This window comes from Tilletiopsis washingtonensis (assembly GCF_003144115.1).
Source record: "Tilletiopsis washingtonensis strain MCA 4186 unplaced genomic scaffold FA09scaffold_27, whole genome shotgun sequence".
Classification (NCBI taxonomy): domain Eukaryota; kingdom Fungi; phylum Basidiomycota; class Exobasidiomycetes; order Entylomatales; genus Tilletiopsis; species Tilletiopsis washingtonensis.
In genome coordinates, this window is record NW_020312024.1 from 1 (window position 1) to 16,139 (window position 16,139).

The following is a 16,139-nucleotide window of genomic DNA, read 5'->3' on the forward strand; positions in this document are numbered from 1 at the left end:
ACCCTAACCCTAACCCTAACCCTAACCCTAACCCTAACCCTAACCCTAACCCTAACCCTAACCCTAACCCTAACCCTAACCCTAACCCTAACCCTCTTGCTGCCATATTCAGGTCCATAACCTGCCAAGCCATGCATTTGTCAGCAAAGCTGCAGCTGTTGCCACCTATCTGCAGCCAGTGCCCATTGTTGCATCTGAAATAGCCAACTGCCTCATTGTGCTCACTGCTTGGGCACTTGACCACTGCTGCTGCTGCTGGCTGTCAGGTGATGCCTGAGGCCCAGCAACAAGTGAGGCTTGCTGGCTGCTGTCTGGTCCCTCAGTGCTGCATAATGTCTGCTTGTGTCTTGCTGCAAGCTGATGCCCTTTGTGGCCAGCAGGGGCTGCCTTTGATCTGGCTGCACTGGCCGTCGCGGAAGGCCTGGCCACTGGCTGCGCCGAATCTTCTCGCGTGCGTTCGGCCCGGCGGCCGCGGCACGGCGCTTTCGCCGCGGCAAGATCGGCGCGCGCCGCCGGCTATCACGCCAGAGGCCGCCCTAGCGCCGGCCATGGCTAGCGCGGCCGAGCATGTTCGCCCGCCACGACCCCGCCCTCCCTCGGCCGCCGGCTGCGGCTTGTGCGGCACAAAGCCGACTCCGAAGCGCCAAATGGCCCGCGCGAGCGAGATCGCGTGCAAGCGGCGAGACGGAGGAGCGCCACGCGCGCACGCGTCGCGGCTCAGGGGGCCGCTGAGCAACGGCCGTGGCGCAGGCCGGTACGCCGCGCAGGGCAGGCCAAGAGGCGGCCGCTGGGTCAGCGCAGCATCCACCTGCCCGCCCGGGCGCGGGCGAGGGACGCTATCGCAGCAGAACTTCCCGCCCGAGCGCGGCACCGTCGATGCGCTGCTGGTCTCGCGTGACGACGCCATGTGCCGAACAAGCAGGTGCAGAAACTGCCGCTGCACGATGCAGCCTTCACCCGCAGCTAGAGGTGCATCCTAGCGTCGCCGGTATCGCCAAAAGCCCGCTTCGGTCGGCTGCTCGCCCGTGGTGTGCGTACCCCGCACCACGCCTCGTCAGGGTGCATCGCCACCCGCCGGCGCACGCGCTGGATGCTGCCCAGCGGCGCCGTCCTCGGACCTGCCTGATACGGAGGCCTGTCGCGGCGTATATAGCCTCGCACCTCCGTCGCAGAGGAAGAAGCACGCCCCATATCGCATTCCTCGCCTGTCACCATGCGCCTCACTCTTACCACCCTCGCGCTCCTGCTCGCGGCCGGCGCCAGCGCGGCACCGTCGCCGGCGATGCTCGTCAAGGAGTCCGTGGCGGCGCCGCGCGGCTGGGTGCGCCGCGGCGACGTGCCGGCGGGCACGACGATCCCGCTCTCCTTTGCCCTCAAGCAGCGCGGCGCCGCCGAGCTCGAGGCGGCGCTGCTGGCCGTGTCGGACCCGGCGTCGGCGCGCTACGGGCAGCACCTGACGCGCGACGACGTGGCGGCGCTGCTGGCGCCGGCGCCCGAGGCACAGCAGGCCGTGCGCCGCTGGATGGCCAGCCACGGCATCGAGGAGGACGTCGAGGCACGCAGCTACGCCGGCGACTGGATCCGCGCCCGCGTGCCCGTCGAGAAGGCGCGCGACATGCTCGACGCCGACTTTGCCGTGTGGGCGCGCGACGGCGACGAGCGCCAGATCGTGCGGGCGCTGCAGTACAGCCTGCCGCGCGAGCTCCACGAGTGAGTGGGGAGGATGCGCTGACCTGCCGCACTTGCTGACGATGCACAGGCACGTCGACCTCGTCGGCCCCACGACGTACTTCGGCGAGCCGCTGGCGCACCGTGCGCCGTCGCGCCTCGTCGAGACGATGCCCGAGGGCTGGAAGCCGGCCGTGGCCGGCGCTGGCTCGCGCGTCGCCGCCATCAACGTCGCCGGCGCGCCGGCCGTGTGCCTGACGGCGAGCACGACGATGCAGTGCCTGCGCGAGCTGTACAAGACGGCCGACTACAAGCCGCAGGCGCCGGGCAAGCAGTTCATCGGCATCAGCGGCTTCCTGGAGCAGTACCCCAACGCGCAGGACCTGCAGCAGTTCCTCGCGACGGAGCGCACCGACGCCGTCGGCTACATGTACAACTTCACCAGCATCGACGGCGGCCTCAACGACCAGTCAATGCCCGGCGTCGAGGCAAACCTCGACGTGCAGACGATCGCGGCGCAGGCCTACCCGATCCCGAGCACGTTCTACTCCGTCGCCGGCCGCCCGCCGTTCACCGCCGACACCAACACGCCGACCAACACCAACGAGCCGTACGCCAGCGAGTTCGAGTACCTGCTGGCCCAGCGCAGCGTGCCCAGCGTCGTCAGCACGAGCGTGAGTGTGTGGGTGGCTCGGCGCGACCTGCACCGTGCTGACACTTGCCCGGCAGTACGGCGACGACGAGCAGACGGTGCCGACGCCCTACGCGCTGCGCGTGTGCGGCGAGATCGCCGCGCTCGGTGCACGGTGAGCAGCGCTCGAGCCGCCACAACAGCCGCTCTACTGACATCTGGTTGCAGCGGCGTCTCGATGCTCTTCAGCAGCGGCGACTTTGGCGTCGGCGCCGACAACACGTGCTTCTCCAACGACGGCAAGAACCGCACGACGTTCCTGCCCGCCTTCCCGGCGTCGTGCCCCTGGGCGACGACCGTCGGCGCGACGGAGGCATACGCGCCCGAGGTCGCCGGTGAGCAGCGTCGGCATGCCCCTGCACCACACCGCTCACCTCCGCTCAGTGTCGAAGAAGATCGGCGGCTACTTCGGCGGCGGCGGCTTCTCCAACATCTTCCCCGCGCCTGGATATCAGAAGGCGGCCGTGTCGGCGTACGTCAAGAGCCTCGGCAACCAGTACCAGGGCCTGTACAACAAGGTGTGTGCGCCTGCCCTGCTGCGCTGCTGTGCTGCGCTCACTCTCTGCTGCAGAACGGCCGTGGCTACCCGGACGTCGCGGCGCAGGGCTCGCGCTACCTCATCGTCGACGGCCACCGCTACGTGCACGTCGGCGGCACCTCGGCCAGCTCGCCGACGTTTGGTGAGGCGCTGCAGTGCCGCTCCAGCCCACACTCCTGCTGACTCCTCTGCCAGCCGCGGTCATCTCGCTCGTCAACGACGCCCGCCTCGCGGCCGGCAAGCCGGTGCTGGGCTTCCTCAACCCGCGCCTGTACGCCGGCGTCGGCGCGGCGGCGCTCAACGACATCACCAGCGGCTCGAGCGCCGGCTGCAACACGGCCGGCTTCCCGGCAGCCAAGGGCTGGGACGCCGTGACGGGCTTCGGCAGTGAGTGTGGTGTGTGTGTGCCGCATCTGAGCCCGCGCTGACGCCCGCTGCAGCGCCCGACTTTGAGAAGCTGCGCACGGCGCTGGCCTGATGTGACCGCAACCCAGATGCGCCGCTCTGCTGCACGAGCATGGCAGGCTGCACGGAGAGTACCGAATGAATAGCATGCATTGCTCTGCCAAGTGTGTGTGCGACGCAGCCGAGGGCGGGCGAGGGCGGGCAGGACGTGTTCCCACGCGAGCAGCTGTTTCGCGCCTGACGCCTGCGCTGCTCGCTGCGCCGCCGGAGTGTGCAGCGAGGTCTTGCAACCAAGCACGGCTGCGGATGGGCAAAAGACGCTCAGCGCACGCTCTGTACATGCTGTCGATGCTGCGGCTGCGGCCCCGGGGTGTGCAAGATGAAGGCCGGCGCGGGAGAGGACGGGGCGTGGCCAGCCGGCGCGCTCCCACGGTGTCGCGTTGCTGTCACGCTGGCTGCTGTCACACCGCGCACGCCCCTTCAGCGCGGCCGCCGAGGCACCGCCGCCCTCGTCACCTTCACGCCTCGCCCCTCCATCACCCACCCGCCATGGGCACGCCGCTCTCGCCCACGCCGCACCCGGCGCAGTGGGACGTGCCCGCCGTCGTCGCCTTCCTCGCCGCCCTTGCGCCGTCGCAGGCCGCACACGCGCCCGCCTTCCGCACGCACGGCATCGCCGGCGACGTGCTGCTCGCGCTCGACGCCGCGGCGCTGCGCGAGCTCGGCGTGCGCAGCGTCGGGCAGCGCCTCGTCATCCTCACGGGCGTGTGGCGCCTCAAGCAGGAGTGGGGCATCGCGCTCGACGACGGCGAGTGGCGCCCGAGCTGTGAGTGCGCGGCGCAGACGAGCGCGCGGGGCGGGCAGCGCAGCAGACGGCGAGAGGAGCAGCACCTGGCGCGCTGCACGCTGGACGTCTCGTCGCACACTGGCCGCGTCGCCATGGCGCCGCTGATCGAGCAGCGCCAGGGCAGCTGAGTGGCGCGAGCGGCAGAGGCGCGCCTCGGTGTCGCAGCGATATCGACGGCGCTCGCGAGCCGGGCCGGGCCTGGGTTGGCGCCGGGTCGTCGCTGCACGGCCGCTAGCTGCCTTCACGCCAGCTCTGTCAAGCGGTCTGGGGCTCCGCCGTGCCCAGCTGCGATGTGCAGAGGTCGTCAGCCTTGAGTTGTGGGCCACGAGACTCCAGCGCTGCCGAGACACAGATGTCGCACTGCCGTCTCGCCGGCGAGCTTTGCGGCGGTGCTGCTCGGTGGACGCCTGGCCCGCGATTGCTGGCCGCTCGCTGACACTCCTCACAGCACACGATCTGCTCTCCTCGAGCTCCTCTTCGTCCTCGTTCCCCTCGACTGCGGCGTCGTCGCATTCGTCGCACGTCTCCTTTGCAGCGGCGCTGCGCGTGCGCGACGAGCGGATCCGCCTGCTGGAGGGCGAAGTGAGCCAGCTGGCCGAGTACCTCAGCCGCTTCCAGCACGACTTTGCGGGCGTGTGCCGCATGCTCGGCGTGCGCGTGAGTGTGCGCAGCGTCTTTGCGTGGCGGTGCGTTGGCTGACGCGCAAGCTGGCAGAACCCGTCGTCGGAGCATCCTGCGCCCTCGCTCGCGTCCAAGCCGGCCGATCCGCTCCTCTTCACGCCCGAATCGACGCTCGCGGCGCTGGCCTTGCCCTCGCCGCGTGCGCCTGTCTCGGGCGCCAGCGCACACGTGGCCTCGCCCGTACAGAGCGGCACGTCGCTCGAGTCGCCGCGGCGCCTGGCCGCAGTGCAGCGCACAGTGCCAGACGAGACGCACTCGGGCGCCGAAGACGTGCCGCCGCTGATCAAGGCGCGCACGCCGACCAGTGCGCACGCTGCTGCCGAGCCAGCCGAGGCCACAGGCCTGACGCCCACATCTGCGCATCCCGCCGGCCGCACTGCAACGACGCCGGGCGGATCCACGCTGGCAGCCACGCCTGGCGGCTCGGTGCTCACGCCGGGCCACGCCGCCTCGCCAGCAGTGCCTGCGCGCGCCGGCTCGGCCACACCGAGCGAGCGGCCAGAGAGCAAGAGCAGCGCCAAGGACGACGCCGCCAATCCGTATAAGAGCTTCCGCGTCACGCTCGACGACCCGTGCCACAAGGTGCTGCCGGCGGCGCTGAAGAAGTACAAGATCAACGACGACTGGCGGCAGTACGCGCTGTTCATCTGCTACGGCAACACGGGTGGGTGGCGCACAGGACGCCGCCGAGACGTGGCTCACCTCTCCGTCACCCAGAGCGCTGCCTGAGCTACGACGAGAAGCCGCTGCTGCTCTTCCAGAAGCTCAAGGAGGCCAAGCAGAATCCCGTGTTCATGCTGCGCCACATCCGCGACGTCAAGTCGCCCATCGCCATCGCAAACGCAAAGGCCGCGGCGCGCAAGAATGACGCGGCCAAGGAGGGCGACGCGCCGGAGGCCAGCCCGACCAAGGCGCGCTCAGGCAGCCGCGCGGCGGGCAAGGTGGCAGAAGCCGTTGCGCGCTTCGGCGGCCACACGCGCGACGGCAGCACGGGCGATGGCGACGAGAGTGGGCCATCTGGCACGGCCGCCAACGGCGCCGAGCCTCCTGCGCTGCTGCCATCAGTCGAGGGGTCTGACCCGGTCATCAGCGGCCCGGCATCGCAGCTTCCGCCGTCGGCGGCGCCGCCCACGTACGCAATCGCCATCTACCCGTACGTCTCGGAGCGCGCCGACGAGTTCGATGTCGGCGTTGGCGCGACATTCGTCGTGCTCTCCAAGGCCAAGGGCTGGTGGGTGGTGCAGCGCGATCGCGGAGGCTCGGGACGGCCCGACGTCGAGGGCGCGCGAGGGCGCGACGACGAAAACGGCCACCACCCCGGCGTCATCCACTCGGGCTGGGTGCCGGCCGGCTGCCTGCTCGAGACGTCCCGGCCGCTCGCCGGCGTGTTCCTCTCTGCGCCCGAGGAGAACGGCGAGTCGGGCGACAAGGACCGCAGCATGGCCACTGCGCCGATCCCGCCGGCGGTCATCACGAGCACAAGCACGCCGGGCGTGATGCTCATGGACTACGCGGCGCCCGAGGATGCGCTTGACCTGCGCAAGGAAGACCGGCTGCGTGTCTTCAAGCGGTGAGCCGCGCCGTGCCCTGCGCCGCACCTCATGCTCACGCCGCGCACAGCTACAACCACTGGTCCTACTGCGTCGCCGAGTCGGAAACGCACGCACGCGGCTGGGTGCCCTCGTGGTGTGCGTGCGCGCCGCGGCTTGCTCACGCGTCCCACGCTCACCCTCCATGCCGCAGACATCGGCAAGCTCGCCTCCTCTTCCTCTTCGCGCTCGCGCCACGGCACTGCAAGCGGCAGCAACACGACTGACGCGGCCGCGCCCGCGCCGACGCCCACGACGGCGAGCGGCACCGGCGAAAACGTGCCGTTCACCTGATGGCCCTCTCGCCACCCCGGATCCCCCTGCTCCCTGATTCCCCGCTCGCCGCCAATGCATACCATCGCGACGCCGCCCCTTCACCTCTGCCTCTCACTCTCTCACAGGCTCGGTGCGGCATGATTCATAGGATTGCGCGGAGCATGCGACGCCGAGGATCTCTCAGTCGGGACAGTGGGAATCACAGTTCGTGGCGGACAGGAAGCGCGCATGGGGTATCAAGCATGCACGCGGAGGCCTGGGAAGAGGAGGAGCGTGCGAGGCGCGCGCTTACTTGGCGCCGTTGAGCGCGGCGCCGGGCGCCGAGGCGCTGCCGACGATGGAGAAGGCCGGGCTGTGCCAGTCGGCCGCGTTGGGCAGCTGCGCGTTGGCGGCCTTCTCGCGCTCGTCGAGGCGGTTGACCCAGCCGTCGCGGTTGCCGAGCTGCGGCAGGATGCTGTCGCGCTTCGACGTGGCAATCTTGAACGTGCCGGCACTCTGCTTGCTCTGCTGCACCTGCTGCTCGCCCTTGGCGGCCTTCTGCTTGATGGCCTCGAGCGAGTCGTCGGCGTCGCGGATCTGCACGAGCTGCGCGTCGGCCTTCTCGAGGGCGTCGCGGATGCCCTGCTCGGCGGCCTTGCAGATCTGCTTCTTGATGATCGACGAGGCAAGCGGCTTGAGGATCTTGACGAGCAGGTCGTGCTTGCTATCGCGGATGGCAAACGTGAGCTTGTCGATCTTGGCCTTGACCTGCTTGACAGTGAAGACGTGCGTCGGCGGGCGGCGCGAGCCCTTGGGCGCCGACGCCGTCTCGAGGTGCACCGTGACCGTGAGGCCCTGGCCGGCGAGGAGCACGTCGGCCGTGCCGCTCTCCTTGAGCGTCGGGAAGCCCTTCTTCTTGCGGATGTCAAACTTGACGTCGCGCATGTCGCACTGGATCTGGCCCAGCGTGAGCTTGATCGAGTGGCGGTGCTCGTCGCCGAGCTTGGCGTAGGCCGAGAGGCGCATGTGCGAGTGGCCGTCGATCTCGACCCAGTTGGGGATCAGGTTGGCGGCGTCCATCGTCAGGTTCTCGATGACGAGGTCGACGGTCGGGTCGCTGAACTCGATGCGCGGCAGCGGCACGAAGCCGATGTGCTGCACGAGCTGCGGCAGGATCGGGTCGCGGATGTCCTTCCAGAGCTCGGGCTTGAACGTCGGCTTGCCCTCGGCGTTGAAGAAGAGGTCGCGGCCGAGCGCGTGCCACTTGCGGCCGAACTCGACGTTCTCGGGGTCGTCGCCCATGCTCTTGAAGAAGGCCTCGACCTCGTCGAAGAAGCGCTCAAAGTGCGGGCGGTACTTGGAGTTCTCCGAGAAGAAGCGCTTGCCGCTGTCGATGATCTCGCGCGCCTGCGTGTTGGCCTCGTCCTTCATGACGAAGCCGGGCTGCTGCAGGCAGGCGCGGACGTACTTGCCGAGCTTGGTGAACCAGCCCTTGAGCTCCTCGTCGCCCTTGACGTCGGTGTAGATCTGGTCGGCGGCGTCGAACATGGGCTGCGTGCTGTGGCCGTTGGCGAAGCGCTCGATGAGCGTGCGGAACGAGCGCTCGGCCGTCTGCAGGTTGCCCTCGCCGCGCAGGCTGCTCGCGTTGTTCTCGACCTGCGCGTGCACGTCCTCAGCGTGGCCCTTGTAGTTCTCAAACGCCGTGAGGAAGAACTCCATGGCGTCCTGGTAGTCGCGGTGGCGCTGGCACTCGACGAGCACCTTCTTGAGGCGGTAGATGAAGAGGTCGCGGCGCTGCTCGGGGAACTGCTCCTTGAAGTAGTTGACCGTCTTGTCCTTGTGCTCCAGGACCGTCTCCTTGGCCTTGGTGAGCTGCGCATCGGCCCAAGCACGCGGAAAGGAGAGGGAAAGGGCTGCGTCAGCTTTGCTCTGGGTTGCGGCACATCTGCGGCAGCTCACCTTCTCGCGCGTCTCGGGCGAGACCTCGGGCAGCTTGTTGGCGGCCTTGTCGGTGTCGACGGCGCCGGCCACGTTCTGCTTGTTCTGCTCGGCGGTGGCGTTGGGGTCGACGGCGTTGGCGGCGGCCTGGCCCTGGTTGATGGCCTCCTGCTTCAGCTCGTCCTTCTTCTCGATGGCCTCGCCGATCTTCTTGAGCGGCGCCGGGATGTCGTCGTGGAACTCGTTCTCCGGCGCCGGCTGGTCGACGGTGGCCAGCTTGTCCTCGTCGGGGCGCGCCTGCTGCGCCGTGAAGCTGGCGGCGTCGGCAAAGATGTCGCGGCCCACGAGGCCGAGGTCGCGGAAGAGCTTGCGCGCCTCGCCGTTGCGCAGCCAGAGCTTGAGCAGCGTGCGGAACGCCTCGCCGGCCGTCTCGGCGTCCTTCTTGGCGTCGTCGGCCGTGACGGGCGCGGCAACGCCGGGCGTGGCGCCCTGGTAGTCGGCCTTGATGGTGGCGTGCAGGAAGTGCTGGAACTCCTCGTTGGAGTTCTTGCTCAGCACGAGCTGGCGCATCGACTCGATGATGTTGCGCACGTCGCTGACGAGCTTCTGGCCCTCGGGCGAGAGCTTCTCGACGTCGACGGGCGAGTTCTCGATGGTGTAGCGCAGCGTCTCCTGCGGCGGGCAAGAGGGTCAGCACGATGCGCGCGTGGCAGGTCTCGCGCGCGCTACGCACATCGATCTGCTTGTTGTCGGGGTAGCGACCCGAGCGGAAAGCCTGGATCACGCCGAAGAACTTGAGCTTGCGGTCGACATCGGCAGCCTTGGCCTTCTGCTCGCGGGACGGGTGTCAGTGGGTGTGTCTAGAGGAAGGCTGGTCTTTGCGCGCAGAGCGTGCTGCTTGGCAGGAGCCGCTTCTCGCCGTCGCGCGCGATGCCCTGCTCCTCGGCTGCGCGCATGCATCCCGAGCGCGCGCTCACGGCCTCCCGGCACACACGACTCCGCACAGCACACTCACGGGGTCCATGGCGACGGTGACGGCATTGCTGGCGGGCTTGTCGGCGATCTGCGACTTGGTGGCCGGCGTGGTGGCCATGCTGGGCGAGGCGCGGGTGGGCGAGTGTGGAGCGTGTGTGGGCTTGCGCGGCGGCAAGAGGTGCGTGTGTGTGGTGCGGCGAAGATTAGACGCGGCTACAGTAGACGGGCAGTGCGGGCAGCGGGTATGAGGGTGCTGCGGTGCGGGAAGAGGGCGAGAGCGAGGGAGATGCGGCAGAGTGCTGCACTATATAGCCCGCGCGCGCGCACGGCGCACCCGAGATGACCAAGAGAAGGCGCCGTCGAGGCCAAGCGCGGTGACGAGCGCAGCGCCGCACTCTGGCTGCTCCACACCTCTCTGCCGCCTGCCGCTCCGCCCCTTCGGCATGCCGCCCAGCCGCTGCATCGAGCATGGCGGCTCCGCAGCACGGGCCCGCGCGAAACTCTGCCTGGCAAGGGTCGTGCGCCGCGCAGCCGTCTCGTGCGCCTTGCTTCGGCGTCCGGGCAGCGAGCGAGCCGCGCCCATCGCGCTCGGCACAAGGGGCAGCAAGATCTGCACTCGCTGTGGCGCCCGGGCACCTCGGCAGCGTCCCCTCGGCGCCGCCTTGTCTTCGTCTGCGGGCGCTGAATGCAACACTCGCCGCACCGCCGCCCACGTCACGCCCCGAAGAAGCACGCCGGCGGCAGCGTCATCGTGCAGCGCCGCATCGAGCTGCGCGCGGCCGTGCGGCAGCGGGCTGCATCTGATCGGCGGCACGCACACAACGTCTACTTAGCGCCGCCGAGGCGGCTGCGGGCGAAGGCCTCGCTATGCTGCCGCTGCCGCCGCCGCCGTCGTCGTCGTCGGCGTGCTCCGCTGCGCATGACGCTCTCGCAAACGCCGCGCGAGGCGTGAGGGGATGAAGGCGCTACCCGCCGGCGGAGTGCGAGATCGACGTCGATCATCCCACCTGCAGCATGCAGCGAGCCCGCGCCGTACCCACTCCTCCGTCCCGTCGCCTCTCTGCACTGTGCGCGGTTGTCGTCGCTGCTCGGCTCGGAGTTGCACAAAGCAGCCGGCGCCACGCCGCAAGGCAATCTCGCTGCACTTCTCGGGCGCGCCGTGTGGGCCGCTGGCAGCCGTCCGTCGTTGCCGGTCCTGCCAGGTGCACGCTGAGGTCCAGGCCCGTGCCAATACGCAAGGCCAAGGCTGCACCAGGCAAAAAACCTCGCTCCTGAGCTTTCAACGGCTGGAATTGGGCAGGGATTGGGCGGCTCGACGGCGCCACAAACACCATGCGACCCCTGGCGCAAATTCGCATCGGCAAGGACGCCGCACTCGCACTGACCGCCGTGCGCTGCGGCCGTTGGCCGTCTTCTAGCGCCGGAGCGAAGCACAGGGGCCGCTGGCTATTTTGAGAGTGTCTAGACCTCGCTCGGCTGAACGCTGGCCGCCGGCGCCGATGCCGCCGCGTCATCCTTCGAGGTGACGTGCAGCGGCGGTGAGAACGCCGGGCGCCTGTGAACTCGACGAGCTCGGAGGGTCACGCGCCGTTTCCCAGGCCAGGGGCCGCCAAGACGTCCGCCAGACTCCGGCCGGTGGTTCTGCGATGCGGACAGCCCCCCTCCACTGAGTCTATCCGGCGTCGCCAGGGTACGGCCGTGGCGGCGAGGGTCCACGCCGCACGCCGGCTCGCACCCGCGACGGCGCAGTTCACCGGCTGAACGGCCGCAGGCACTCGCTGCCTCACCGTGCGAGCTGCCTGGCGAATCTGACTTAGGGCGTAGCATGCAAGCTGCGCCGACGCAGGCCTGCTCGCCTCTCGCTCGAACATGTGCTGCGAGTCTGTCGCCGCTTCCACGCATCCAATGCTGGTGACTGGTAGATTGCGCCTGCGCCACGCTGCCTCAGGCCGCCGTGGCCGAGGTCGTCGGACTCGCCGTGCCTGTCCGGGCATAGCTCGGGAAGTTGCGTCTGCAGCGCCGTGTCAGCGCCGCCCTCGAGCATACACTGCGCGCGACTCACCGGCTGAGCAGCAGTCCCTTGAGGCTGCGAATCTCCGCCTTGAGCACGCCCACGTCCAGCCGGCCCTCGCGCTCCGAGCCGCTCTCGCCGCTGCCCTTGGCGCTCGTCGCCGTCTGGGTGAAGCCGTAGCGTGGTGTGAGAGGCGTGGCCGCGGCGAGCGTCTGGGCATGCAGAAAGGCGTTGAACGAGCCAATCGACTTGCTGAGGTCTGGCACGCTGGCGCTCGTCGTGCCGCCGTGCTTGGCACGTCGCCGCCGCAGCGCAGATGGCCGTGGCGGCGCAAAGGGGTCGAACTCGAGCCCGTCGGACATCTCAGACGACTCCCAGTCGTCGGACGAGTCGTCGGCCACGGCCGTGACGGACGCGACGCGTGGGCTGGCCTTGGGCGCGGACGACGAGGCGGAGCTGCGCAGCGCAGCCGCCAGGCGCGTGAGAGACGAGGGAAAGTCGGGCGCAAGGTGGATTGGCTCGACGGCCGGCTCTGCGGGCGCCTCCTGCGCTTCGCCGTCCTCGGCCGTGCCAGAACCCGCCGCCGCGTCCTCCTTGCTCTCCTCCTTCTTCAGCGCGCCCTTGTTGCGCGCCGCCTCGGCCTTGGCCTCCTCGGGCCCGCGCTCGAGGTGCCCGCCCTTTTCGTCTGCAAACGAGACGCGCTTGGCGGCCTTCTCGTCGGCCTTGCCCTCGTCGAGCTCCTGTGCAGTAGCGCGTTCCGCAGCGTCAAGTGGCACGGCACATGGGGCGAGAGCCTTCGTGCCAAGCGAGTGCAACTGCGAGACGAGCGAGTCGTACAGCTCCACATGCCGCGTGAGCAATTGCGAGCGCGCCGTGAGCATGGCTGTGAGACGCGGCAGGAGGTAGGTCTGCGGCGCATGTGTCAGCCATTGCACAAGCACGCATGCCGAGCCGCACTCACGCGCCACAGGCCGACGGCGACGGCGCCGATGCCGCCGCTGAGCACGAGCAGGTAGCTGAGGCGCCGCACGAAGCCCAGCACGACGGCGTAGCGCTCGCGCGGCGTCAGCGGCGGCGGCGCGCCCGCCGAGCCGCGCGCGGAGTCGGCGTACAGGGCGAGGGGCGAGCGCGGATAGGAGCGCGGCGGCAGCGCCAGGCGGGCGGCGTCGGGCGGCGCATGCATCGGGTCGTCGAAGGCGCGCGCCGCCAGCTGCCACGCCGCCTCGTCCTCGGCCGGTGCCGCGGGTGCCTCGGATGAGGTTGCAGGCAGCGCAGGCCGCTCGGCGGCGGCGACGGCGGCGGCGATCTGCGCGTCGGAGAGGCCCTTGTCGCGCAGGAAGCGCTCCTTGTGCGGCTGCGCCGTGGCGGGGAGCGAGGTGAGGAAGCGCACGGCCTGCGCGTGCTGTGCGGCGTCGGGTGCGGCGGCGGTGCTGGCCTGCGACGAGGGCCCGGCGGCGCTGCTGCTGGAGGACGGGTTCTGCGGTGCCATGGCGGTGTGCAGCGAGGGACGGTGTGGAGCAGAGGCAAGTGCGGGGAGCGGCCGCGGGCGCTGCGCGCGCCGCGCGTGAGAGGCCGGCGCGGCACCGGCCCGGCAGCCGCGTGTCGGCTGCACGTGATGCGGGGCACAGGGGCGCCCCTGAACACACGCGGCGGCGAGGGGCCACCTGCCACCCGGCCTCGCCTTGCCTCCCAACCACCACCAGCGCCATCGTCCGGCGGGCGCACCACAACCTCACGACCTCACGACTGCTCTGTTCCGCTCACGACTACTCTGCTTCGCTCGAGACTCGCGTATCACGACCCCTCACGACTCTGCCCACGCCCACGCCCGCCCGCCAACGCCTCCACTGCCATGTCCAGCGTCCTCTTTGCACACCCCGCCGCACGCCTCGTCAAGCACATCCCGCCCGCCGGCGCCGTGCGCAAGAACGGTCATGTGCCGCGCGACCTGCTCGGCGCCGGCCCGCTCGCCGCCGCGCACGCCGAGACGCTCGGCCACGTGCTCGCCGCGCACGCCGGCGCGCTGCAGCTCTGCGCCGTGCCCGACCCGGCGCTACCCGGCGGCAGCACGCTCGTGCTGCAGCTCGCCGCACCGCCGCCGCCCGCCGGCGACGGCGAGCTCGTGCTGCCGTTCCGCCTGTTCAGCAGCAGCGACGCCGGCACGCCGCGCGCCACGTACGCCGGCCTCGGCGCCGGCAAGCACGGCGTCGACGGCGGCTCCTTCTGGTTCTTCGAGTCGCCCGAGGAGCCCGGCGCGCTGGATCGTCTGCGCTGGGAGGCAAGTGGCACGGGCAAGCGCGCCGTGTGGACGGTGTGGCTGCTCGGGTGAGTCCTCACGCGCGGCCGGCGTCACGATGGCGGCTGACACGCCCGGCAGTGCTCCGGCGCCGCTCATCACGAACCTGCAAGACCTGCTGGCGACGCATCCTGCGCCCGTAGCGCCGCTGCCGCCGTGGCTGCGCGACGGCGCAACGTGGCGCGACATGTACCTCGCGCTGCCGGCGCCCGCGGTGGCCGATGTGGCCGAGGAGCCGCTCGCCGAGGCTGAGGAGCAGACGAGCACGCCGCAAGCGGCAAAGAACGGCACGCTGATCTCGCTGCCGCCGCTGCCCGTGCCGTCTATCCTCGCGCCCACAATGCTCGAGATCCCTGATTCTGCGGCCTCGGTGAAAGACGAGGCCAGCGTCAGCGCCAGCACGCTGCGCATCCCTCGCCTGCCGCGCGCTGGCACGCCCGCGCCATCGAGCTTCCGGCATAGCCTCGTCATGCTCGACAATCTCACGGGCGATGTGGTCGGCGTGCTGGCCGAAGGTGTCAACCTCGCCGTGCCACCCTCCGCTTCCGCCCTGTCGCCAGCTGCGTCTGCGCTGAACGCTCCGCCGCGTCCTGTCGCTGCGCGTTCTGCGCCGCCGCCTCCACCGCCGCCCAAAGAGCCCAAGGAACTGCCTATTGAGCGAGCGGCCAGCATCTACATCGACTCGATGGCGCGCCGGCCTTCATCGCGCCCAGGCAGCATCCTAGGCGCCGACACGTTCGCGCCGCCACCAGTGCCCGTCTCGAAGGACCACCTGGCGCCGACGTCGCGCGAGTCCGGCACGAGTGTCTTCTTCAGCGCTGCCGAGTCTGCTGCGTCCGAGAGCGACGCCGAGAGCGACGCAGAAGAGGGCTTCGCGAAGCTGCGTCTCGACGGAGCGGAGGCCACGCGGCCGGACCTGCTGCGCGACCAGCGCCGCGAGGCAAGCGCCGCCAGCGACGCCAGCGGCTCGACAGTCGGCGGACCGGCGGTGCGACTCTGGTGCAAGGCGCGCGGCAAGAAGAGCAAGCCAGAGAAGGCGGCGCCAGAGCAGGTGCTGGCGGCGGTCCCTCGCCGGGAGCTGCAGGTCAGCGAAGCGAGCGTGCGGACCTCGAGAGCCGAGACGGCGGCCGAGGAGCTGTGCGCAAGCGCCGCTGCATCTTCCGACGAAGATGCAGCTCCCCAGCCGCTCATTCAGGCCCTAGTCCCTGCATTGCCGCACCGCGCCGAGGCGTCGCACATCCGCGGCGCCGAAGACGCACTCTGGCGCGCGGCGTTCGAGACGGAGTCCTTGCCGCTCGATGCGCCGTACACCCACCTTGCCGCTTCTTTCGGCACGACCAAGCAGCAGAAGCGCGAGGCGGTCGACGAAGGCATGGAGATGCTCTCTGCGTCCGAGGCCGCCGCGCGCCAGCGCGAGACTCGAGAAGTGGCGCCGATGATGCGGGGCGGAACGGTGCTGCTCGAGTTCCTCGCCGGCTCGCGCATTGGCGCGACGCTGCTCCCCGACTCCTCCGCGCCGGCTGAGAGCACGGCAGCCCCTGTCAAGGAGGAGAACGCCATGCGCGAAGGTGTCATGGCGTACGTGCCCGTTCTGCCGGCACACTTCCTGTGGTGGCTCGGCATCTCTCCCTCTGCCAACTCCCACGCACCCGCGGCAGCTCCGTCGCCCGCTGCGGAACCCAGCGCCGCACTCTCGTCGCTCGTCGCCCTCAGCCCAGACGTCTGGCGCCTGCTCGCGCTGCCCTCCTCGCTCAGCGACACGGTCATCACTGGCGCCTCGAGTGCGTGGAGCGGTCTCAGCTCCTACATGAGCCTCGCCTGGGGCTCGCTCCCCGCTCTGTCGCCCTCCGCCGCGTCCGATACAGACTCCAACGGACCGCTGACTCCGTCCGACGTCGACGCGGATGCCGTCGAGGTCGACTCTGAGGCATGGGAGTGGCAGGTGCCTGCGTTCCGCCCGGACTCGCTCGACTCGACGCCGCGCCCCGTGTACCGGCGCAAGCGCCCGCTGCCGTCCGCCATGGGCGGCTTTGCGGTGCGCGAGGCGTCGCTGGACGCGCAGCAGCGAGAGCAGCGCTACTCCATCGTGCACTACGACGGCGAGGGCATTGGTCGGCGGGCGGTGGTCAGCGTGCCAGGTGTCCGTGCCTAAGCCGCTGCAGTGCTCTCCTTCCCTGTCCCCGTGCCGTAGACCTGCTCCCAGCCCATTCTGCCGCTCCTTTTACGACCTCTGATGCACACTGCC

The 16,139-nt window shown here is 70.0% G+C and overlaps 5 protein-coding genes across 5 annotated transcripts; 3 read left to right on the forward strand and 2 right to left on the reverse strand.

Moving 5' to 3' along the window:
- The first annotated feature begins 760 nt into the window (after window positions 1-760).
- Window positions 761-3,398, forward strand: FA09DRAFT_332624 (secreted peptidase-S8). The gene is made up of 8 exons (XM_025743537.1): window positions 761-1,710; window positions 1,760-2,342; window positions 2,398-2,474; window positions 2,528-2,694; window positions 2,744-2,877; window positions 2,931-3,039; window positions 3,093-3,284; window positions 3,338-3,398. The coding sequence occupies exons 1-8, from the start codon at window positions 1,214-1,216 to the stop codon at window positions 3,373-3,375; spliced, it is 1,797 nt and encodes a 598-aa protein (XP_025594985.1). The 5' UTR covers window positions 761-1,213; the 3' UTR covers window positions 3,376-3,398.
- Window positions 3,399-3,835: 437 nt separating this feature from the next.
- Window positions 3,836-6,618, forward strand: FA09DRAFT_313073 (RA-domain-containing protein; the record flags this gene model as incomplete). The annotated part of the gene is made up of 6 exons (XM_025740716.1): window positions 3,836-4,128; window positions 4,598-4,806; window positions 4,864-5,494; window positions 5,548-6,400; window positions 6,451-6,518; window positions 6,574-6,618. Coding segments are annotated over exons 1-6 (2,082 nt in total), but the record flags the coding sequence as incomplete, so codon positions are not given.
- A 203-nt stretch (window positions 6,619-6,821) lies between these two features.
- FA09DRAFT_332627 (hypothetical protein) lies at window positions 6,822-9,819 on the reverse strand. Its single transcript, XM_025743538.1, has 4 exons — window positions 9,628-9,819; window positions 9,346-9,441; window positions 8,634-9,284; window positions 6,822-8,558 (listed from the first exon to the last, which is right to left on the reverse strand). Exons 1-4 carry the CDS (start codon window positions 9,703-9,705, stop codon window positions 6,984-6,986), a joined length of 2,400 nt encoding a protein of 799 aa, XP_025594987.1. The 5' UTR covers window positions 9,706-9,819; the 3' UTR covers window positions 6,822-6,983.
- A 1,712-nt stretch (window positions 9,820-11,531) lies between these two features.
- Window positions 11,532-13,087, reverse strand: FA09DRAFT_341693 (hypothetical protein; the record flags this gene model as incomplete). The annotated part of the gene is made up of 3 exons (XM_025744481.1): window positions 11,532-11,598; window positions 11,650-12,506; window positions 12,560-13,087. 3 exons carry the CDS (start codon window positions 13,085-13,087, stop codon window positions 11,532-11,534), a joined length of 1,452 nt encoding a protein of 483 aa, XP_025594988.1.
- Window positions 13,088-13,450: 363 nt separating this feature from the next.
- Window positions 13,451-16,046, forward strand: FA09DRAFT_341694 (hypothetical protein; the record flags this gene model as incomplete). Its single annotated transcript, XM_025744482.1, has 2 exons — window positions 13,451-13,923; window positions 13,976-16,046. 2 exons carry the CDS (start codon window positions 13,451-13,453, stop codon window positions 16,044-16,046), a joined length of 2,544 nt encoding a protein of 847 aa, XP_025594989.1.
- Window positions 16,047-16,139: the final 93 nt, after the last annotated feature.

Bases quoted from the DNA above. Each gene is read 5' to 3' on its own strand.
- FA09DRAFT_332624 (XM_025743537.1), top strand. From the start codon at position 1,214: ATGCGCCTCACTCTTACCACCCTCGCGCTCCTGCTCGCGGCCGGCGCC. The intron at 2,475-2,527 runs GTGAGCAGCGCT...ATCTGGTTGCAG, and splicing joins ATCGCCGCGCTCGGTGCACG to CGGCGTCTCGATGCTCTTCA. The intron at 3,040-3,092 runs GTGAGGCGCTGC...CTCCTCTGCCAG, and splicing joins GGCCAGCTCGCCGACGTTTG to CCGCGGTCATCTCGCTCGTC.
- FA09DRAFT_332627 (XM_025743538.1), bottom strand. From the start codon at position 9,705: ATGGCCACCACGCCGGCCACCAAGTCGCAGATCGCCGACAAGCCCGCC. The intron at 9,442-9,627 runs GTGAGTGTGCTG...TCCCGCGAGCAG, and splicing joins TCACCGTCGCCATGGACCCC to AAGGCCAAGGCTGCCGATGT. The intron at 8,559-8,633 runs GTGAGCTGCCGC...CCGCGTGCTTGG, and splicing joins CGCCCGAGACGCGCGAGAAG to GCCGATGCGCAGCTCACCAA.